This window comes from Echinococcus granulosus (genome assembly GCF_000524195.1).
Source record: "Echinococcus granulosus chromosome Unknown EG_S00043, whole genome shotgun sequence".
Taxonomy (NCBI): Eukaryota; Metazoa; Platyhelminthes; class Cestoda; order Cyclophyllidea; family Taeniidae; genus Echinococcus; species Echinococcus granulosus.
This window is the reverse complement of record NW_020170423.1, coordinates 130,321-153,579: the sequence shown is the minus strand read 5'-3', so window position 1 is coordinate 153,579 and position 23,259 is coordinate 130,321. Positions and strand designations below refer to the sequence as shown.

The following is a 23,259-nucleotide window of genomic DNA, read 5'->3' as shown; positions in this document are numbered from 1 at the left end:
TTTATTCTGATCGCTATAGTAAGTTGGTGGCCTGGAAACTGTAATGAGGGTACATTTTTCGACAATTCGTCACCGTCGTCACTCTCTTTTCTGACAGCCTCTGCCACTGCTGTTGCCACCACCAGCAGCGAGGTTGGCGTATCTACTACCTCTCCTCATCTCAAGCATCATCTTTGAGACCCCTCGGTCTCCCACTTGGCAACACGAATGTTCATACCTGCTCCTCTTTCTTTTCCACCACCACCGCTCCCTCGCCCTCACCTTCGCAACCCCTCTCGCCGAGGATCTCTCCCCCCTCTCTTGCAGCGCTTTCTAGAGCGAGTGAAGAGTTCACCTAAGGCTTTACTCGACATCTACCATCAATTCCAGTTAAATAGATGAACGCTAATTGCTCGTGGATTGCTATCTCCCCCGTGGAATTGTTAACACTTGATTGAGTCAAGCGGTTACCTTAATCTTTTTCTTATGCAGTAAAAATACCCAGAATTGGTAATCTTTAGTGGTTTCCCCACTTATTCCTGCTTCGGTTGACCGGAATTACACCATTCACGTGCATCCTAAGCTAGTTTCCAGGGCTGCTAGTCGCCCGTCACGAGACTTTACCGTCCTAATGGAATGAATAAGCAGATAGCTCTAGCAATGGGTACACAAACGCTCAATTCGCAATGTTATCCATGCTTTCAACACCTCCCTCCAGATTCCTGGATTTGCAGTCCGGTTGTACCTTATCATGAGCTCCTGTGCTGCTAATGCACCATTTTGGCTACAAGATTACTGCCGTTTGTCGGAATGGAGATGCCAGTTTGGTGTGCTGAATGATGATGTTGGAATTGAGCCAGGCCTAATCAACCCTAGATCAGGGAATGGAGTATGGCAGACGTCGATTCTGGAAGTTAAAGCATCTTCAACCTTTGTTTTTTACGATATCCCAAAAGGTGTTACAAGTTGAAACAGTCACCATTACGATTTACAACTCCTTAACACAAATTCAAGAGATAGCGGGTTTCACCTAAACAAGATGTTTTGCCTCTAGACATGAAACATTCCCTCTTCTACCTCTGCTTCATTTCCTACCTCTCTGTTCTCCTTCATGTGTCACCGGGAGGTTGTTTAGCGGTAATGACAACGACATTACATGATATGAGAGTTCGAGAATGAGAGGAAAGGGTTAGAGAGCATAGTAAAATACCACACCGATAGACTGATGTATATCCATCTTCTAAAACATGGTTACAAACTATCGCAAGTGTTTCACACGTCCACTGAATGAAAGTAAGCTACTTCAGCGAGCCATATTGCAAACGGCATCATTACCTTGAAGAACATACGGATTTTGAACCCAAATGATATCTCATTTAAGTCGCCTTTTCACCTACACAAGCTCTTCAGCCCCTGTACACCCAACCAAAACCCTCCTGTATATTTGTGACAGTGTCTTCAAGGCAGAATCGAGGGTCGCGCAGGCTTTAAGTGGATGAAGCACAACATATGAATCAGGTAGGGGAATTGGGCAGTCCAAAGTACACCGAGTACAAAAATGCAAATCCGATTGCTATTAAATCACAATGGCGAAATACTACGAGAAGGGGTTAAGTGAAGTTGGGACGTTCTAGCGTGCCAATAGAAGCAGCGTTCATTTTCACACGGTGTTCACCTGAAATCCTATCCAAGGCTTTTAAAACATCTTCAGCATAGAGGGGCTTTTAAGAACGGTTAAGCTATTATTAGGACAACTTGCTTCTGTTTCGGCCAAATGCACAAAGCCGACTTGGCAGGTAGTATGCAAAAATCGGTTGAAAGTGTAAATGTCTGTGAGTGATTAGGTCCACCATTCCCACTGGCAGACTTATAAAAGTTTTCGTACAATAGTTTAAGTAAATTTGAAAAAAAAGTAACTTCTTTCAACCGGGCACTATCGGAATCATCGCTAGCCGAGGTCTGCAGTCTCTAAGCCATCTGCACCATCCGCATGGCCTGCTGTGCACCTAATCACGGAACAGTGCAGCCGATTTTCTCTGTAGATGCACGCTATTACATTTTCATGACACACTTGATGAGAAGTACCTTGATTAACCTACTGCAGTGCGTAGAATTACTACAAGAGTATCTTTTTACCAGCAAGAATCGGCATTATTCCGAATTCACACTTCAGGAATTACGTCATGAAATCATGTGAAGCCGAATTAAACCAAATACAAAGTAATTTAGAACAAAACCCACCATTGTAGACACGGAAGGGCCACCGAATGACGTAGGTCTCGTCCCGACAGAACTGGCCATAACTGGTCACAGGCACTGGTTTGGCTGCATATTCTGCGATGCGCCAGATTCGCAACTGGCCGACAGTCTCCACGTAGAAGCGTCGCATGATGCCATCAAAGGGACGCACGCCTTCACCACATCCTCGACCCACGAATCGACCCTCGAGATTCAACAGATTCGCCTGCGGTGGCGGCTCTTCGAAGGCCTCCCTGAAGAGCGCCTCTACGGAGAGGCTCCCGAGATCGATGGTGGTGGTGGGTGGACATTTACCCGACGAATTCTATGCACACAAAACAATGCTATGATTGTTTCACATCACTATACAAGTAGCCTCTAGCCCTTCAACATCGACAGTCCTTGGATGATTAAGGCGTACTTAAATTGTGCTGGAATTTGTGCTGTCACTTTAAAATCGAGTGGCCGAAATCGGATAAACTGTCTGTCCAAAAAATTAAAAAACTTCCTGTTGATTTCGGTTTGTATTTACCTCGAAATGGGAAACACCACCATTGTAAACATCAACAAAGTTGTTAGCTGTGGTATTTATGCGCTTGTGATATCAAACAGTAATGAAAGGTTAAAAACTTGTTTTGCTGGATTGCCCTGAAAATTGGGCAAGGAGGGAGGGATGAAGTATGGGAGGTACTGTCTCATCCACCGAATTCCACCTCTTAACTGCTTTTTCTTGGCACTAGCATTAGCCAATCACATGATCGCATGACAGATAGAGCAGATGGTTGCGAAATGAGGGAGCAAATAGGTTATATTTTGCATTCAGAGTATCGCAACTTAAACAATCAATGAAAAACTGGACGCACTTAGTCAAACTCGGAAACTCATCCATCAGTAAATGGGATGAAAGTCCATCCTGTCAAAATAGTTTCACGTGCGATTTGCATGATGTGGCAAAAGCTAACGTCATGGCAAGAATTATTCATCAATTATGCCTCGTGCCGAGGAGCGCAGTATGTACGCGCATGGTTTCAATGAGCGGCTTCATGGCGGAAAGATATCCGGTAGTGCCACATACCCGCAACACGCCGAAGAAAAGCGTGGGTAACGCATTTTGTATGCAAATGTGTACGCGCACAGGGGTAATTTACAGCCGCCTTGGGAGCACACGCACAATACAGGTGATGAGATCGGTGCGCGTATCAGTCATTCTCAAGGCTCAAGTTACCTGAAGAACCAACTGACCTTTGCGGAGTGCTGGCGGGCAAGTTGACCGAAACGTGAGCCCTCTGGCCAATCAAGAAACTTCTCCTTAAAAAGGACAGTCTCGCCTCGTTCTGGCACCTTTGCCACCAAGGTCCAGTCTGGACGGCTGGATCCGGCCTTTGGACAGTCAATGGCTGAAGGGAGGAAAAAGTAGAGTTAAGCCAACCTGTTAATCTCATAGTCAGTAGTCAAAAAGTCGTACTCTTTCACTAGATCATACAGGCAGAAAGCAGAGGCAACTAGGCGATCGAATATATAGGCAGAGACACTTAAATGAGGATATCCAGAAGATTACCCTTGCACCACCAGTCTTTGATTGGGTTCCAAGAAAAAAGTGGCACCACATCAGCACAGATTACGTAACGCCTACTTAGTAGCAGCACAGAGCAACTTTGCTGAGAAAAGAGGGTTAATTTGGTAATGAACTTTTAGACCCATTAACTTGCTTCAAGACGTGATCTCGGGACATGATATAATTCTAGAATTTTGAGAGGGAGACAAACTGATCACATGGAAGATAGACGACCAGATTAAATCAACGTGAAATGTATTTCCATTAATCCCTAAACCATCGGCATATTCGTGAATCAGCGTATCCTGTAAAAAATAACCTTAAGCTAACCCGTCAAGGGAATTTAACTCGAGAAGTTCACACATCCGCTACCGGCATTGGACGTGCGACTTTCCGGCCTCTTGTACAAGTCAGGTGACGTGTTAAATGAATTCTCCACCTGTTTAAAATACCTAGTTCTGCCGAATGATACTACAAACGGATTAGCGAATGAATCTATAACAGCAAAATAAAAATGGAATGTTGGTCGTTTGAAGGGCAAGTGAATTGAGTACGGAAACTTTGTGATGGTAACTTCCCTCCCGAGACTCTGGTAGCAAGTATTAAAATTTTTAAGAAACCAAGACTGGTGGGTCTAGTGGAACAAATTCTTCGCTTACATGGGGGATTGAGATGCTGTTTGAAACATTATTTACCATCTAGAGGATTGAGAGGACTCGTATTACACATTGAATAGTCATATGGTTCGGAGTAGAGTTGTTGCACCAACTCAATTCCTGCAGCTCGTATCTTCGTGGAGATTTGATTGCCCGTCCACAGGTAGACCTCCGAGCCAAAGTCAAACACAAAAGCCTGTAAAATAGCAAAAAAAATCATCATCAAGCTCACAGTAACTTTTATTTCCCAATCTGCCAAAAAAATAGACAAGTACTTTTGCGGAAACGAGCATAGAGTGGCGAAGAGGCGTTCCCCAAACCTCCGGCAGAGGTTCAAGGCGATCTTCATATACCTCAAAAACTCGATTTGCGTGCTGCACGACGACCTCAAATATCAGATCCTCTTCCTGCGGTCCACCAGCTGAAAAACGGATTGAAAGGCGCTACGGGATACATAATAAGGCAAACGCTTTACGTATGAGTTGCGACGGGCTTACAAATTTATGTCATTCAAAGGGGGAATAACTGAAGATATCACATCCAGACACCAATTTTGTGATAAATCGCGAAACCACTTCACCCTAGGGCACTTACCAGGAGCCTTAAATTGCTCTACCGAAGTACCCAGCGTGGCATAGAAGGTCTCAAGTTGACCCTTAGGAACACCAGTTGCCTTTTCCTCATCGATGGGGATGAGAAACGGTTCCCGACCGCCCGAAGGGAATCCAAGATCATGCGTCTTGATTATCCATGCAGCAATATCGCGTGCTTTGTTGGTCTCAATTACATTCGCGTACTGTCCAGTCCAGAGGTAGAGGGAGTTAACTTCAGGGAGTAGGAGAAGAAAACAGTCCCCAGAATTGAGCGATGCCGCCACTGGGGCGACAAGGCGTGTCTGCACTTGCCGACGTCCTTTGGCAGAAAATAATATACGTTTAGCTATCCGGAGATCTATCACCAACAAGCGGATGATTTAAGGGCAAATTACCTTTTACCAAAAGCAGCATCACATCTTTGTGAGGTAGGAGACTTCTTTGAAAAGAGGCGAGAGGCGCCTGCTTCTCCTGCGCCACAACTCGAAGGCGTTCCTTAGTAGAGGAGAAATTTTCCACACTGGCTAAACCGGCCAGAACAGACTCGCTGAGATGAGCATTCATGTCTGGTAGGTCTTTTAGGACAAAAAAAAACATAAATGCATTAGAACCGAGGTCGACTAGGGCCTGAAAGATGGGTGATTGATACGACCTTAAACAACAATGGCAGTAGGCTACTTCAATAAGTAAAACAGCCAGTCTGGGCGATTTTTCAGTGACATTTAGTGATGATTTACACTTGAGGAAGTTGCGAATGAGGTTATTTTTACTTCCATTACACGATATTGGTCCCGGGCTTTGAGGTTAAGCGGGGAGTAAGCATAGCGGAGATTGGGCTCATTGCCCATATCCTCGGTTAAGATGCTTAGAGCTGGCATTGAACCTTCTTCTTGAAAATTAATCGACTTTAGCGGGTCAAATTATATTTGGAAAAGTAGAGAATAAAGAACACAATCGAGATTAAGTAACCAAGCTACGATGGACTAGAAATGTGAGTACATGTGTGGATCAAGGTTCACGAGGTGTCTCGTGAAACCGTGGAGAAACACAGAACTAGTGTTTATTTGGCGACAATTCGGTCAGTTTTGAATTAACAGCAAAAGTTTGCATTCACGTTTCATCAGCTGCGAATACGAAATACGTTTACCCGCTACCTAGAGAGGTTCGATGGAGGAAATTCACTCACGATTCGAAAAGAATGATGATTGCAAAAATTTGACCACATCATTGCGGATACTTAAAATAACCTGGTACCTTCCTTTCCCCTCTATCTATCCTCACTAGCTGAAATGCAACTGAAACTCAGGTACTGAACACGCATTCGCGTGCTTCTCAGGCGCCGGCGCCTTCAAATTGCATCGTGACAAAGCATTTGGGGTAGTGGATACGGATAAGTACATAAACTCCCGTTGCAATGTAGCGTCAATGAAAAAAAGCTTTCCTGCTACTTTTGCATTGCATTCGGCACATCAAGGTGACGGGCTCCTTACACATACGTCTATTACAGACTGAATGTTGTGATTCTTATTGAAAATTCTTGACTGAGTTCTGTGCTAGTCTTTGAAAGCCAAAATGTAAATAACCGCTCTCCAGTATAAACACCGACTTGCCCTCCTTATCCACAGATTAAAGATCCTATTTCCGGGGGAAGTAGTATCATCAAAACCGTTCTCAACGATTTTGGTGCTAGCTTTGCCACATAAACGAATGAGAGTTCTTTTTAGAATGGAAACGAAAACCACTAACTACCTGTCAACTAGTGACCGTCGCAAACCTTGAAGTTTAAGTAAACAGTTTCCGGTACTCTTTTCACCACTGCGGAAACGATAATATGAACTCGCCCAGTATGTACCATGTCAAACTCAATGAGATAAAATCGGAGGATTAAACTACGCAGACAGACCAAAAAAACCGAAAAAAAGACTTCAATTTCCAATGGCGAGTTGAAGTAAATAAATGACTGCTGGTAAGTATGACTAACTACAGAGAGGGCCTTCCGTTTACATTATGGTTGAGTGGCAGGAGATGAGTATTTCACACAAACACACAAACACGCACAATCATACTTGTGTGTTGTGTTTCCACTTGCGTGAAATGGAATTACTACACCGATCATCGCATCACACTGGTAAACGGATTTAGACCATCTATGCAGGCAGACACACACTCAGTGAAGCACCGCCCATTCATTCAACTACTAAATCAGTCGCATTAGGGCTGCTGAAATGATGACATCTTGCTTCATTGAGGTAAATATTTACCATTGAATTCAAAAGGAGTGAACCGTGTCCATTAACATCTTCACTAACAGCTGTGCCCAAGTCAACACAAGGAGAGGTTAGTTTAATATCATTTGGGGTCATCGCATAATGTGGAGGGCGATGGTGGAAACAATTTTGACCTCCTTTCGATTGGAGGGCATCGTCGGTTGCAGGAAACAGTTTTAAGGGAATATTTTGGACTGGTTCTTAAGCCATCCTGGCTTTATGCGCCAGAAGTGCTGCACATTTTACAGGGGCGCCAAGTAACGTCACTTTCACCTTTTTGGAAGTGCAATAGCATTAGGAAAGAATAAAGTACTCAGTGTTTTCTAAGTCACGCCTCATCGAGGGATACCGTTACACAATGAAATTGCCGAGTCCGTGCCTTTAGCTTGCAAGCTTTATGTCTCATAGTAACAAATCCAGGGAAAATGTACGGTAAAACTAACGGAATATGACATACTGGTCGCAGGGGAGGAGAACCCCAGGACTCCGGTAGCTCCAGCCAATCGCTGACAAGGCGTAACCTGTTGTCGGGTCGACGCGGCACTGTCAGTCTCACCAGGTACTTTAACATGAACCTCCTCGTAAGAGTCCTTCAGTCCGGGAGTTTCGTTAATTCGTCGCACTGGATTCCTCGATTTCGTTGATGGACGAGAGGAGGGCCCCGCCGAGCGCTTGAATTGCACCAAACTAAACCGATAAACAACCATTTCATCAGTAGAAGATGGGTGACTGCCAACCGGTAAAAAACGCTCAATTTGGATGATAACGCAAAAGAAATAGATCAAAAGAATAGTCAAACCCAACCGAGCGGTAAGCGACTTAGCCACTCACCTTAGGTAATTCTTAACTCTTCTGATGAACGAAAGACCAAAAGTGGTAACAATTATTTAAATGAGATAACTGACTCAAGGCGCCGTCCGGCTAATGTTAGATTTACATACCACGTAGACCATGGACATGATGAATACAAAACACATGAGAAGTTAACAACCTGTGAGAAAACCGCAAGGTCGTCCACTTGTATGAAAAAGACGTACCCAAGAGTGGTTTCAGGAAGCTGGACGCTCGATAACGAGGTGGGATTCTGTAACACCGCCGAACTGACACCTTGCTCGTTTTTGAGTCCAAAGAACTGGTCAACAAACTCTTCGTTCATTTTCGCCACTGGAACAGTCTACATGTGAGAAGAGGAAAGGTGCCTCAAATTTCTGTGCAGTGCCTGTTAGACTGCTTTGAAAATCCCCTACCAGAAGAAAGCCTGAGTTAGGAAAGAGGTTTTGTAATGAATATTTCAGGAAAAAATACATTTTTTATGTCACAAAACGTGATGAAATTGCTTTACTCCTGAAAATTCGTCACCAACAAATAACTGTGGGAACAAGCATTGAAGAGATGTATAGCTCGACATTGGGTCCCACGTAATGCTTTGACAGTTTGTTTATCTCTGCTTGTGACTACGCGGGTAGATTGTCATGCCGATAACCTCGGATCTTCTGTACTTTGGTGGCATACCTCCTTCCATACTACTATGCCTTCTTACGACTTCAGGAAAGACCGGGAGTGCTAGATCCCATGTCACTACTTCTAAAGAAGTTGAAAGAAATGTCAAATTTGGGAACAGCTTTGCATCTATGGCTGGAAACCAAGAATAGGGTCGGGGGAATACGCATTACAGCATCTTCTCGGAATCAGCGAAATCCATCAAATGCTCAAATTTGGAGGGGACTCTTTGATTGAACTAGTGGTTAAATAATGTCGGATAACATCGGTGGGATAAGACATGTTGCAGAAGGGGCCACTACTGTGACATGTAAAACAGTCAACTTTAGGTCATGTGAATAAAGAATGTGAACGGTGGGTAAGTAATCGAAAGCAAACTCAAGGCGGGGATGCGCGTTGTATTTTAGGTGGGCCAGAAGCGCATTGAATGTGCGGAGAGGCGGAAGTTGGCACTGACGATCCCAAAGTGGAATAAACGCCTCACTGAACTCGGTACTTAGGAGTTGAGACGAACCATTCAAAAAGACTATGCAAGTAAGCGAGTTTGTATAAACGCTCCCTGAACTCCTATGTATTCTATGAAGCGGAGCAATTTCACAGGGTTAGAAGTAGATAGTTTGTTAGCGCAACCCCAAATGACCTCAGCAACCATAGGAATGTGAATGAGAGGGTAAAAAATTTACATCAAATATAAAATAATGAAAAAAGATGGGAGAAATTGATTAAAACTCTCAGTTGAAGAAGGGTATCATGACGTAGGGAGTTTCGTTAGACTGAAAGGAAGGATCACATTGACATCCGTTTAATGGGTTCCCAAATTGCTATACCATTAGAGTCAGATGTGATCAGGAACCTATGACTGGAATCGTAACAAGAGTTTGGGGGAACTCCATCATTGTACAACCATGTACACACAAGTGCAGGCTGGCTACGCAATTCCAGTGCCCTAAAATTTTGGTAGCTATTTGAATGAGAAAAAGGCAAATGTTTGTACAGAACAGAAGAGATCACGAGTACTTTCCGCCGCGGGAGATTCGGGATAAAGTAGCACACAATGGACATTAGGCACCTCCTTTGACAAGGCCTCAACACTCGAGGTCAAAAAAAGGGGGCAAAAATTTGGATAAATAGGTGAATTAGACAGGAATAATAAAATATCCAGGTACTAACCTTTTTAATAACACTCACTTCGGACTCATTTTCCTTTTGTTGCCCGGTAAGTGTGAAAAGCTTCGACTCTGAAAAAGGAAAGTTTTACATTTCTGTCAAAAGTGAGGCACTCCTAGAGCGCCCCTCATGACAGGCCTAACAGGTAACTTTACCAACTTCAAAAGTTCTTCGCATAACACGTTTCTGTGGCGTCCGTGCCGGTTCGATAGAGGGCAATTTCTCCGCCGTTCCTGGGGGACCATCTGGCAGAGATAAAACGAGGCCATATTGGCGGCGTTTAAGAAGAAACAAACTCCACAAATACATGCTGCCAACAAGGAAATGAGTGCAGAGAGTGCAAAGTGGAATCAAATCTGGTACAATCGCAAAAGAAATCATTTTGAAACCAGAGTAACTTGTTATGTGTAAGTCCACCATATCACATGACAAAGGGGAATGACAGGTTATCGTGTACCTCAGAGTATTGCATTGCCTTCAAAATTTGATAAAGTACTTAGAAGAGCTGTCGAACATCACACAAGAATGACGAAAGCCACTTTGTCAGCTTTAGAGTGAAGGCTGAGCTAAGTGTGGGGAAGGGAGGAGGGCCTCAATAGAAGGCCAATGAATCATCGAGGCGAGATGGAAAGATCCACGACTACATCAAAGCAGTGATGCCTCAGCAGCGCCAGAAGCATTTGCACACACACACACACACACAAATCTGAGGCGTTCAAGACAACTCACTATCCGTAAACTCATAAAATGTGTGACATCGTGGGCTTTTTGTGAATAAATTTCGTCGAAGAACCACCTCTTCTGAGCCTAAAACAGTGAAGAATGGATAAAACAAGGCTTTGAGAAGTAGACTCCATCCCATGCACCATGCGAGCGCATGCGGATGAAAAAGGGACGAAGAAGTTTTCTGAGTCCCTTAATAGTGGAAAATTCTACCAAAAAAAGTTTGTTTGCTGAAAATTGATGGCATTAACGTGGTTGATCGGGAGGTTTGTACAAATCCCTGCTTGCTTGGAGTAGGCAAACTGCTTGCATTAGCAAGAGGAAGGGCATACATTAAGGCGAACTGCTTCTTGTGTTAGTTTAACAATCGCTTATTAAGAGGCAGTGATAAAAGAGAGGATTACAGGGAGTCCGCTTTCCCGTATCGTTGTCCTGAGTGACCACACGTTTGCGCCACTGCTCTTGGCTCACGGCAAGGTCGTTGCGGATCTGGTTGACGCTCTTCAGGGGTGTGGCTTCGTTCTCACAGCGAGGCCGGCCGCGTCGCTTCCATTGCTCACTGTTCTCCTGAATTTTGGCGATCCTAATGCGGTGGAAATAAATGTCTAAATAACTAAACCACACAAAATCAAGCTGACGTTGAATTAACACATTCAAGATTAAAAATCCAGAGTGGGAATTACACGTGGGGTGTCCTAAAAGCGGGCATCAAGACAACGAGAACGGAAACCTCAAATAACTGGATCAAAAGTGACGTAGAGTAGTGAAAATTTGCAATCAGAGGCTCAATCTGAGCCTGGTAATTCTTGCTGAGGCAAATTTAAAACATACGAAACATGACATGTGATATGATGTTAGTCGTAAAGTATCAAAAAATCCTCTCAAATTCCATAAACCTTAGCCAACTGCATTAATTGGTGCTTTCTTTCACTAGCTAATGTGTGATCCAAAACACATTCATCTTAATTTCAAGCCTTTGAAACAACAATAAGAGGGCAGATTCTTATTTGTTGGATTCAAATTCCATAAAAAAAAGTCTTGAACGAGGATTTAAGTTAGTAGCCCTCTTAAATTTAACGCAAAACTAGCTGAGAATGTTGGTTGAAGCAAAGCGTCATGCGGCTAGGCTCCGGAAAACATGTCAACTTTCAGTGAATATGGACGAAAAACCGGAATAACCGAGGATTGACAATGGAGAACCGTGCATTAAAAGTAGGTCGATACTCCACGAAACCATTCAAAAACTCCCGATGGTGCAAATATTCGTCCATTAAATGCATGGATAAAAGGGCTTCGAATTACCAGTGGATTTGAAAAGGCCTCACCTTTGAGAAATAGACATTTGTTCACTTCTCTCCTGTTCTTCAGTGTTGTCAACGTGCACACAGGACAGGGACTTGACAAGTTGTGGCGTTGAGTCAAAATCCTCGAGAGTGGAATGACAGGGCTGCTGACTGCGCCTCCATGTCTGATCGGCAAGTCTGAAGAGAAATAAAAAACCAAGGCTGAAAACACCGCGGTAGGATTGGCTCACACCGGTGAGCGAATCAAAATTGCGCATAGGCCTCTGTGTGGTTCAACTTCACCGCGCACCCTGCATGCGAGATTGCCTATTGACTGGTCACGTGAAGGATCTATAGTGCGCACGTGAATGCTAGGCCTCACATGTCAACCGAGGCGTGCGTCACCACTCAGGAGGGTGATTGGACGAAATCATACACTAATTATTTCACGACTCTGCAGTAGTAGCCAATAGCTTTGCGAGTTCATCGTGATGAGGGAGGTTTAATTTTCCACCAGACGCCATTTTTCTCTGGCGTGTTGTGCTTGTGGCGTTTTTTTTCGTGAATACCATTGTTACAGATAGAGGGTGTAAATCAATTTCACAAAGAAGGGGCAAGTAAACACATTTAGGTGCACCACAGATGTTTATTTTCTCACAATTCGTAGCCATTTCTAGTCAATTTGCATATAAATCATCATTCGTTAAATAGGGCCATTTTTTCTTCCAAACCTGGTTACGATCCATAAACGCTTGAGGGATGATTCAGTTTCAAAATAAATCAGGATTGGTGAGTAATGGTGTGGGGATGTACCACCCAGTTTCAAAGGTCAAAACTCCAAAAGCCCCGATTTTAAGGATAAAAAATATCTATAGATTGCATGAGAAATGTCTCATTTTTACAGCGCTGTGGCCATCTTTCGGGCGTATCCCAGGAAGTGTTTACCGAGAGCTTGAAAGGCATTTAAATGAGGCGATCATCTGAAATTGTCATGCATTTCTGCAGGATGTTGCATCGTCTATTTAGATCCACTTTCACTTTTGGTAACATCCTGTTGAGGTCTCTATACTTAACTGGATAATAAACATAATATGAGTTATTCCTCTAATAAAAACAATTTTACTGTTGAAATGCGCCATAATCTGCCCACTAGCTGTCGATTCTACCTGGCAGATTGCAAAGGTCCTTCTCATGGCAAATCAACGAGACCTGTATTCACCCTAGCCAATACTCTATCTGGGAAAGTGAATTAAAGACTAAACAATAAAAATAAAATGCCTTTGGCGTAATGGCTTGTCGTGCCTTTTTCTATACGAGGCCTATCACTCGAACCGCGATATTGTGGGGAAGTCTGCCTAACTTTTTTCACTTCACCTCCTGAATAGACCCACTTTTTGTTAAAATTTATGCACACGTTGGCGTCAGAAGTCAGTTAAGGCAGATTCTTTAACTCACCGATATTTGAGCCTTCGTCGAACAGCGGGGTTGGAGGGCAGGAATGTCAATTCCTCTGCTTCGGTTGCTTTCCTATTTACAGCCTCCATTGCCTTCAAACGCTCCGCCACTGAATGACATTCCTCCTCTTTCGCTCTTGCGCATAGATCCATCAGTAGAATACTTTGCCCGAAAAATAAGGCAGCAGCTTCAACCAGGGGCCAAAATTTTCGGATAGTCCCAACTCCTGACCAATCAGGCTGCAGCCGTGAACTGACCAATAGCCTCAAAGGAAAGTCTCCCAGGTTTTGCCTTCATTTTTTGAAAAGTGAATATTCCAATTTGAATTTAATTTTCTTCCACACGAAATCATTAGGATTTGTTGAAGATAGACAAGCAAGTTTGTTGACCCGAATGGTGATCATTTAACAAACTGGTTTAATGATTTATCTGGAGCAATTATGCCTATACCAACTCCATTTCCGTCAATAACTCAGCAGCTTCTAATGCCACCCACCTCGCATCAAGCATAGTTTTTACCTGTCGAAGATCATTGTTATCCCAAGGACTGGACTTTACACGAGTACACTACGCCTACAAGCTGCTGTGTCGCATTTCTTGTCAGTCTATTTAAAGCGAGACCCTTGAAACTTGCACTATCGGAACGCGTTACTTGGGGACAAATCTCATCAGCAGTTGGATGTTTACAGCACCTGATTTTCCTGCAAAACCTCTTTTTGTGTCTGCATTCCTGGGTACTGGTAAAGACTAAGCGAATAAACAAAGGAATGAATGAAATCCCACCAGCTCTTCATCAAAATGTGATAACTGTATCAGCTGGGTCCTGTTCGTGCCTTCCAAATACAGCCACACCAAGGGAAGGAGTTGGGACTCTCCGAATCGGGAAGGCAGTACGCACGTGTGTTGTCTTTATTACACAAGACAAAATATATATCGAGATGCAAGTATGGCAATCTACAAGGGACAACTGTGTTAATGCCAGTGCAGTAAAGCTCTAAGTAAAATGAATACTCCTGGTAAAAAAAGCGGGTCTCTTGTAGATGAAATTTCTGTCCTCCTAGAAGATTCTTACTCCACGGGGTTTCGACGGTGCCTGGGCGTAGACCAATTCTGAAAAGTCGCTATTCACACTAGCCGCTGGACTTGAAAGGCAGGAGCCAATCTCCAGGTCATCCTCCTTGAAACTTTCCATTGGAGACTCTAAAATACCCCCAAAATCGACGATTATCAGTAACCTCTAGAGGCGATGGAACACCTCAATAGCCAAGCTGAACTTCTTGACCTGGTATAATTGCACCACGGCCCTCCAGAACGCATTGGTTCACTCGAGCAATATCATCAAGGGTGATGGGTTGAGTTTTGCGACGTTGCATAGCTGCTCGTTCTAACTTGACGGGTCTTCCAACACCCGATCGTCGTGAAAAGAGGTTGCTTTTTTCCTTCACTGAAAGCCTTCAATAAAAGACATGGAATGCATTTTAGGGTGGTACCTTCGCAATCGTGTAATGTACTTTCCATTTTACCAGACACAATGTTCATGTTGGAACTGGAAATGCATACCACTATTAGTTGGGAACTATCATGTTAAAATCTGTGCAGCAGATAGTAATAATAGCATTATCATGCCTGATTACTAGAAATCCTGTTTAGGATTCCGCAGGATGTAATACATAGATGGCTAGAGCTCCTTCAAAGCAGCTTCCTATCCAGCAGTGTTTGAAGGTACACGATCGAGAGAAGTAGAAAAGTTCTTACTTGGTCAGCGGATCACCTTGAAGCACTTGAGGAGAAAGCGGACTAGCCACGATAGTTCGTTGATTGGGGGGCTTATTGTTCAACCTTATCTGTGTTTTGGGTTTCACATTAGCAGAAAAGGACTGTTCCCTAATCCTTCGATTTCTTTCCTCCTCAAATTCGTCATTCAATTTCTTTTTTGCGGCTTCATTCTCCTCCACCACTTGACCAGTATTGAAAGCCCGGACACGCTCCTCCACAGGTACCAACTCGTCACCGCAAGCAATTAGATCCTGGTCGACAAAACCGCTCTTACTCCTACCCATCTCCTCCAGCTGTCGCTCCTGTTGCCACCGTCTCGCTCGATCGATGACCGATACTACACTACTGTCTCCCGCTGCCGTGGAGATGATCCGAAGGTTCTCACTCTCTGGCATACTTTTTGATTTCATTGTTTTACTTGCCAGTGTTCGACGGTTGACTTTCGACGGTGCCAGCTTAAGCCTCTCCACGTATTCGCATAGGGGGTTGCTTTGTGGCGGATTGGGAGTGGTTTCTCTAGATGAAGTGAAACGCACCTGCTGCTGGTGTTGCTGTTGAGTTGGCTGAAGAAACGTCGGAGTTGACAGCTTCTGCGGCTCTCTCAACGGGATTTTGTGCGCCTCATGCGATTGATAGAGTTGGGGACTGCTCTGCTTAAAAATCGACTGAACGCTCCTTGGTGGTGATCGTTGGCAGGGTGCCGCTTGTGGAAGTAGTCGACTGTCTGTCGAGACTGTGAGAGGCTCGGAAATTGATTGAGAATTGGGCTCTCTAGGTGTTATTGCTGAGATAGACATGGCAATGGTCGCTGCTGGTGATTCTCCAGGAGGAGGCTCTTCAGTTGCTATTGTAGGAGCAGTTTCAACCGGATTTTGAGGCACTGCCACCATAGGAGCCTGCCAGGCAGAGAACTGCGATTGTGGCTGCTGTTGTTGTGGTGGTTGATGTTGTGGCGGTGCTGCTGGAAGTAAGACTGAAGCTGGCTGCTGTACAACAGCGACTGGTCGTTCTTGCTGTGGCATTGTATTCGCTGGCTGTTGAGGATAGAGCTGTGGTTGTAGGGGTGTCTGCAAAACAGCAAACGGGGGAAAGGGAACAGCAGCAGGTTGGAACTGTGGCAGGAAGTAGGACTGTTGCAAAGGCTGTATGATGAAGGTTCTACCACCCAAATCACCACTAAGTAGTGCTTGAAGGGCCGAGGGATCCTGCGCGATAACAGCGAATGCTGGTTGGTTTGTCTGCTGTAGTTGAGTTACTTGTTGAAAGGAAGGTGCTGAGTAAGCTAGAGGTTGTTGAAGTACCGGTGCAGCAGCCGGAATGGGTTGGGGATCAGTTACGATTCTTGTAGGGGTGGCCGATCTGGCTTGACGAGGAAAACCATTCTGTGAGGCAGAAGAAGTGGGCTGAAAAAATGACGTCTGATTCGAGACCGGTTGAACCCCAACAGGAACTAGAAAATTTTAAAAAGGATGAAAATATTACTTCACAGCAGTTTATGCGAGCAAAGGGGATGGTTGGAAGTTTGTGTAATACTTTACCATTAGAATATATGCTACCAGAAGAGTCGAAATGGGATTCTGCATGCCGAATTACTAACAATTCTCTTCCCCCTTTCGGAGCTAGTGAAAATGGGCTTTGGACTAGCCATTTCTTTTCACATTTTGATCTATACTTTTTGGGTGCGCTAGGAAAGCCGACCACTCATTGCAGCAAGAAACTCGCTTCGCTATTACGGACGGCAACGTAGAGTGGCAAATAGGAAGGCAAGTTCCTACTTTCGAGATCCCAACAAACACATCAGATGATTGACTAAATCGTTAGATGGAACTGAGAGACAGCTACTATAATGCAAGCAGGGCAAAATGCTGATGTTTTTGTCCATACAATATTTGCTATCATCGGCTAATTCAAATTAGGGAAGCAGAACCACAAAGAGGTTCTAGTAAAAACACAAGCCCTCTCCCACAGGGCTAGTCACAGTCCCAAACACAAAACATTTTGTCGTTTTGTTCCAAAAAAAACATGCCTTGATCGGTAGCTGGTTTATTCCAAGGTCACTGCTGGATCACGTTATTGGACAACCAGTGTTAGCAGGTGGTGTACGTGACACTGCGCTAGCATAGCTGCGGTTGATGTATGACTCCCCTAGAGAAAATTTACATCACTATGGGTGCCTAGTTATTCTAGCACCAATTTATGAGTAGTTTCTATGTCACAGATTTTATTTTGAGTGAACGAGCTGAATAAAAGTGCTAACTATGACCTTCTAAAGGTACCAAATATGACTAATCAAATAGCTACCCACCTCTGTGGTAAACTTTTCCTGTCACGATTTTTTGTGAGGAAATATACATGCCTGAATAGTGCATAGCCCAACCAACTTGACAACAGTGTGGGCTAGGGAAGGTTTCACCCAAGATAGTAAGGCGAGGTGTACGACACTACTTATATTTATGAGTAGGAATGCAGTACGTATTAGAAATCCCCTTTAATTGGGGAAAACAAGGCATTTCCAACCTCAATTAGGCAGCAAAAGCAAACCCATTGTACGGTCGAAAGTGTTAAGAGTAAGTCCATTTTGTTTTAAAGTTAACCATTACGACCTGACTCATCTACCTGAAAATAAAATGTAGGGGTATCTTTTTAATTCAGAGCAATGAAAAACGGAAGTACTAAATACCAGAAAACGCTTTTCTACAACATTAATTTATCTCAGTTGCTTGGCCGACCATCGAAATAAGTATGCACTAGTCAAATTCGCTCATATAATCGAAAATAACACAGTACAGGTGGGTACTGATTAGGAGGTACAAATATGCGTAGCGTTTGGTGAAATAAAAAATACAGGTAAAAATTGGGTTCTTCAAATAATTTAGGATAAGGCAAAGTTTACTTGACCTGTCGTTTACTTCAAAATGTTCAGAAAACAATGTAATTTACTAAAATAGTCGTAAATCCAATAAACTGGACTACGATGTCTGTCAGACTGCAGACTTTTGACAATTCAATAAAATATGAAAAGATGCCCCCTAAAAGTAAACCGAATGGGTAGATTTTGAAGTGGAGGATCATACGCATTGCATTTTTGCCAAATGATTGATGTCAAGCCATTAAATGCAGAGGAACGCCTATTAGTACCAGTGGATGGAGGCATCAGTTGCAGATTTTCCTTCCAAAGTTCAAGTACGTGGTTGAAGGTAGGCAGTAGCATATTCCTACTTTAGCTCCCAAAGAAAGGTGACATTTGGCGTTGCCCACTTGAGGACCAGATATCGTCAGAGCATCGCAGCTAACTACTTAGTGGCATAAGCAGGGCGGTCGTAGGTTTGCTTAGAAGTCGCCGCGGAGGATAGCAAGAATATGCTGCTTCTGCGACGCCATTGAAAACACTTCCAACGAGTAAATAGAGTTTTCTTGTTCAAGAACATCGTGGGAACTTTCCAGCACCCACCATCAACTCTATGTTTACGCAGTCGTGAGGTAAAGGATAAACCCGGGCAATCGTGGCAGGGGAATTCGTTTTCTCGATCCAGACAAGCATTAAAATTCTGGATACACAAGGCTTAACAGCTAAAATGTACATACACAGACCGCCTCCACTTCAAAACGACATTGCACAGAAAATCTGATGATTTTTTCATTGTGGTCGAAATGTGGCATGAGTTTTTGCACAGGAGTCGAACGACTTACATCCAACGCGTTTGGAAGCATAGCTTACTCTTCGTCAGGGTTCTAATGGTGGCAAGCCGGAATCTCAAAGATTTAAATTAATAAATTTACGCAGAACACAATTTACACACTCGCTAGCAAGTAAATGGTGTTTAGAAAAATACATAAACAATAAAGAACCAACGTCAACCTTATAGGCCAGGGCTCTATAGACAATAGTCATAAATTCGGTTCTGCAAACAGTTTTTTGAACAATGTTTTTTAAACAGTGTACAGGTCCTGAGCACCGCCTCACAAGTTCAGATGCTGCGCTTAACTGTTGTAAAACAATGAGTTATTATTTAGTTGCAAAAATCGAATCCAAATTACGAAGACTTTGATATTTGCATGCAATCCAAATAGTTGTGCGCCATAAATAACGAAATTTTACCGTTACTATGAGTCACAAACGGCTATTGCTAAACTTGTATAAATTTTCTGGTAAAATCCAAAAAAGGTACATATCAAATTATTTTCAAGCTATTTTATACATTAGTTTCGGAACCATCAATATTTTAATCAGAAATTTAGTTGATATCTTTACCTATTATAATAAATAATAAACGTTAATTTCGCCATCATTATGATTCATTTATAGAGTTAGTCTGTAAATTTTTGTTTTTTTAATGGCCAAAACTTTAAACCCACGAAAACCCCCTAAAAATCGATTTTTAATGAAGTAAGCATCACTGCATTTATAATCATTTCGTGACGACATCTACCTTTAGGAGGTGCCTTAAGCTTCCAATTGTGCATGTCGCGTGTGACTATCCTATCCAATTAAAAGGTGCAAATGTTCACTTGGAAAAAAGACAATTAATTAAGAAAACATGACCGAAGAAGTTAGGGACGATGGCGATGAGATTGTATATTCCTCTTCCCCACGTACGCACCCATGTTTTGCACAATTGTGAGGCGGCCAGTGGGAAAGCAAGGGACTTATTTGTGCATAACTAATGTTTTTTTTAGAAAAAATTTGACTGTAAGTCCAAAAAAGCCACTGTTCACGATGACTTGAACCCTAGCCAGCTGACATTTTTACAATATCATTCCTTGGCCACCGTGAGTGATACAACATTCCCTTTCCACTTGATGTCACCATTAGCCAATCATTTCGTGAGTGTCCATTCTAAAATTTTGTTAAAAGTGTCAGTCGTAACATGTATTTCCTTCTTATTATTATCAGTAATAGAGACTGAACATGGTTAATACATATTTGAAGGATTTGTCAACAAATCTAAACTTTTTGAACTACTACTGGATGGTCGATTCTGCTGGCTGACTTTTCTTCCTAACCAAGGTGTGATTCATCCCCAGCACCGCACCTTTAAATTATTTCCAAGCGAAGTGCCCTCCAAATGTCATAGTAGGAATTCGATGGGACGTTACTGAAGCTTTAAACTGGCAGACATCATGTTTTACAATGCATATAGCATATAACAAGCACTCGACTTTTCCCTACAGGGTGAGATAAGTAATTGCTTCGGGCTAGACGAAGAGCCATAGGAACTTTTTTCAGGAAAGGCGAGGATATGTAATTACACAAGCAAAATAGTGTCCTTTACTTACTGGGGCTAATTTCCACAGTCTGAGCCGCGGGAGACGCAAACCGAACCCGTGGGCTACCAGTGGTCCTTGACCCAGTCTTCATTGTAGATGCAGTCGTCGTAGTTGTAGCGATGACGTTGCCGGTCTTCGTTGAGCACGGTTCTGTAAGAGCGCTGTCGATGGGACTCCTTCGGGGGATGAAAACGCTGCCTGGTCGGGCCTGCTTCATTACCGTCTGGGCTCTTTGAGGTGCCGGTGAGGAGAGAACTTCTGCGCAGTGGCGAGGAACAACAAAGGAGGCTTCGGGGCTCACAATTTGGGCCGATGCGTAGGCCTGCGGTGCTGGCTGCGGCGGTGTTGGGGACGCCATTTTTGTGGACGGAGACGCCTCCGCGGCCACATTGGCCTGTTTTATAAGAGGTGCTTTCTTAGTGAAAGCTATTCCAAACGAGGGAGGGACGAAATCTTGGTTGGGCACCGTCATTGCTCGGGCCAGTCGATTTCTAAAATGAAGCAAGCAAATCTTGGTACTTTGGAATCTCATTGGCCAAAAGGTAGATTTTTTAGTGGACAGTCAGAAATGAAAAATATTCCTCAAATAACATTTAGGAATTCGGTGCGAATGGGTGAGATACGGAAAAGGGCACCAGTCTAGAGGCACCAGTTGTATAAACTCCACCATCGTGGTCAGTGCCTAATTAACTTGGAAGGTAAATGGGACGCACGGCTAAGTAATTCGCTAGAAATCAGGTACGTACTGATCATGCATTGACTGGGTTGATTTTGCTTGGGGACTTTTAAAACCTATTCAGCCTCCCCTTTGCAATGGCTGCCTATTACCGGTGCTACTGACATACTCATTTCAGTAGTTGTGATTACTGCCAATACCTCTGCCTGCGTGGAGAGATTTTAAAGGAAATCATGTCTGTGCGCTCGTCTATTAACAGCAAGCAATATAAATAGAACAGAAACATTTCCAAGACTTAATCATCACGGAATTTATCTGGTCTGCCGCTTTTCTGCCAGAAGAAATAGTCGCTATTTTGAGGTGCGAATTCACATAAAGGTCACAAGAAATGGGGAATACTGTCATTTTTTGGCTGACAACTATCTAATGCAGTTGGCATTCACCAAGCCTGCTTTAATGTGATTTTGAAAATCGTCCTTTTCTTATTCCAAGCTGATGTTAAAACCAACTGCTGTGTGAAACACTCGGGGAGAAAAATGATACCAATTAGCCAAAATTGGTCCAGACAGATAACCTCACAGAGAAGTAGGACGACATCATGTGAATACAGCAGACAAATGGGTGGTAGAGGCTAAATCTAAACCTGGGATGGAAAAACATCGGATGCACAAAGAATAAGAAGGAATGAAAAGTGGATTTCTAGTGTGAAGTTAAGAAAGTGGTGAATTACAGTGAAAAAGTGGAACCTTTTGGAAGGTGAGAACACCCAGTAATGCCTTAATTTACCATTGATACAGTGAAGATTAGGGAGGCGACAAGAAGCATTTCCTTCTACAACACGATTTGATCCAGCAATGAGTTGAATAGATTTACGCGACCACAAAACCACAGCCGAGGATCAAGGGCATTTGTAAAATGTAGACACAGAGTCTTCTCAGGTGTTTTTTTTTTCCAGACCCAAATGAAGGGAAGTTGGGAGGTAGTGGTTACTAGCCCTGTTGCACGTCCACCATGACCTCAAGTCAACCTTGTCTGACCCCCATGCACATAAAACACACGCATGATCGTTATCGCTTATGGAGACATTACCACAGACTGGATGACTGACGTGCGTTGTACAAACACATGACCCCACTACTTAACTTTGTGGAGAAAAACAACAAACCGGTTTCACGCGGAGAACATGGACTGTTTTGCAGGTGAATCGGTTATTCCGGAATTTAAAGCTCCACCTTTGTGCTACCGTTAGGCGGTATAGCCTCTGAGCCATGCCAGTAGACCCCAGTCCTTCCGCCCTTCTTCCTAGTACTATGACTCCTTTGGAATTCAGGAAACACTGAGGGCAGAAGAAAGCGAACCCAGTCCTAAAGGACAACCAACATCTTGTCTGTTATAAAATGCGAAGCGATGACGTGAGGGAGGAGGGACATGTGATGAGGCCGAGAGAATCTGTAACGATCCCTTACAAAAGGGTAAAAATGCCGTTATCGTTCGGCGAATATCCCACTTCCGTGTTCTGCAGGAATGTTACTAGCAAATAAATCTACATTAGTTTTGAACAATTTGAAAAGTTTTCCTCACAGACCTGTCTACGGTACCTGCATGAAGATGTCAAATAAGCGAACATGCGATACCTCCTCCTCCATCCCTCCACTAGCTGAATGGAACCCTGATAGCTGTGACAGCATAGCACTGAATTGAGAACAAACTGACAAGAAGGAATTCCCGCGAAGCCTTTTTTAACTCCTGTCCATTGTTTCCTGACCGCTTTTAAGCTAGCGTTCCAACGCCTAACTGTGGACACGCGTGATGGCCAGCACATTCCTCCAATACGATTTCCGTATAGGACGAGACTCTGGAACTAGTGGAATTGACAAGAAAGGTTAGTGATATTGCGGTCAAATATTTTCTCAGTTGTACGCGAATTCTATGACTGACGCAGCTAATTCTTGATCGTTTCTTCTTAGAGTACCCACTAAGCTGTGGCGGCCGACACGGGGGTTTGACCAAGAGGAGCACCTGAGACGACACTCAAAAGGGGAGGGAGGGGCTAGGTAATACTTCAGCAGTTTGTTTAACTCTTTGTGTTGGTTTCGCGGCCACTTAAAGCCCCACCTTTTTAA

General features: G+C 43.5%; 1 protein-coding gene across 1 annotated transcript in view; it reads right to left on the bottom strand. All coding sequences in view use genetic code 11, as the record gives it.

The window, feature by feature from the left end:
* EGR_05633 (Supervillin) overlaps positions 1-20,932 on the bottom strand; it is a gene marked incomplete at both ends in the record, with an annotated part of 27,504 nt that extends 6,572 nt beyond the window's left edge. Inside the window, 18 exons of the mRNA XM_024494882.1 lie at positions 218-312; positions 2,221-2,542; positions 3,460-3,614; positions 4,468-4,624; positions 4,704-4,849; positions 5,023-5,340; positions 5,417-5,596; positions 7,746-7,975; positions 8,326-8,462; positions 9,959-10,026; positions 10,111-10,200; positions 11,083-11,261; positions 12,004-12,159; positions 13,417-13,655; positions 14,489-14,616; positions 14,699-14,868; positions 15,172-16,642; positions 20,470-20,932. Of these exons, the coding sequence (XP_024350679.1) occupies positions 218-312; positions 2,221-2,542; positions 3,460-3,614; positions 4,468-4,624; positions 4,704-4,849; positions 5,023-5,340; positions 5,417-5,596; positions 7,746-7,975; positions 8,326-8,462; positions 9,959-10,026; positions 10,111-10,200; positions 11,083-11,261; positions 12,004-12,159; positions 13,417-13,655; positions 14,489-14,616; positions 14,699-14,868; positions 15,172-16,642; positions 20,470-20,932 (4,704 nt within the window). The remainder of the gene's footprint in view (positions 1-217; positions 313-2,220; positions 2,543-3,459; positions 3,615-4,467; positions 4,625-4,703; positions 4,850-5,022; positions 5,341-5,416; positions 5,597-7,745; positions 7,976-8,325; positions 8,463-9,958; positions 10,027-10,110; positions 10,201-11,082; positions 11,262-12,003; positions 12,160-13,416; positions 13,656-14,488; positions 14,617-14,698; positions 14,869-15,171; positions 16,643-20,469) is intronic.
* Positions 20,933-23,259: the final 2,327 nt, after the last annotated feature.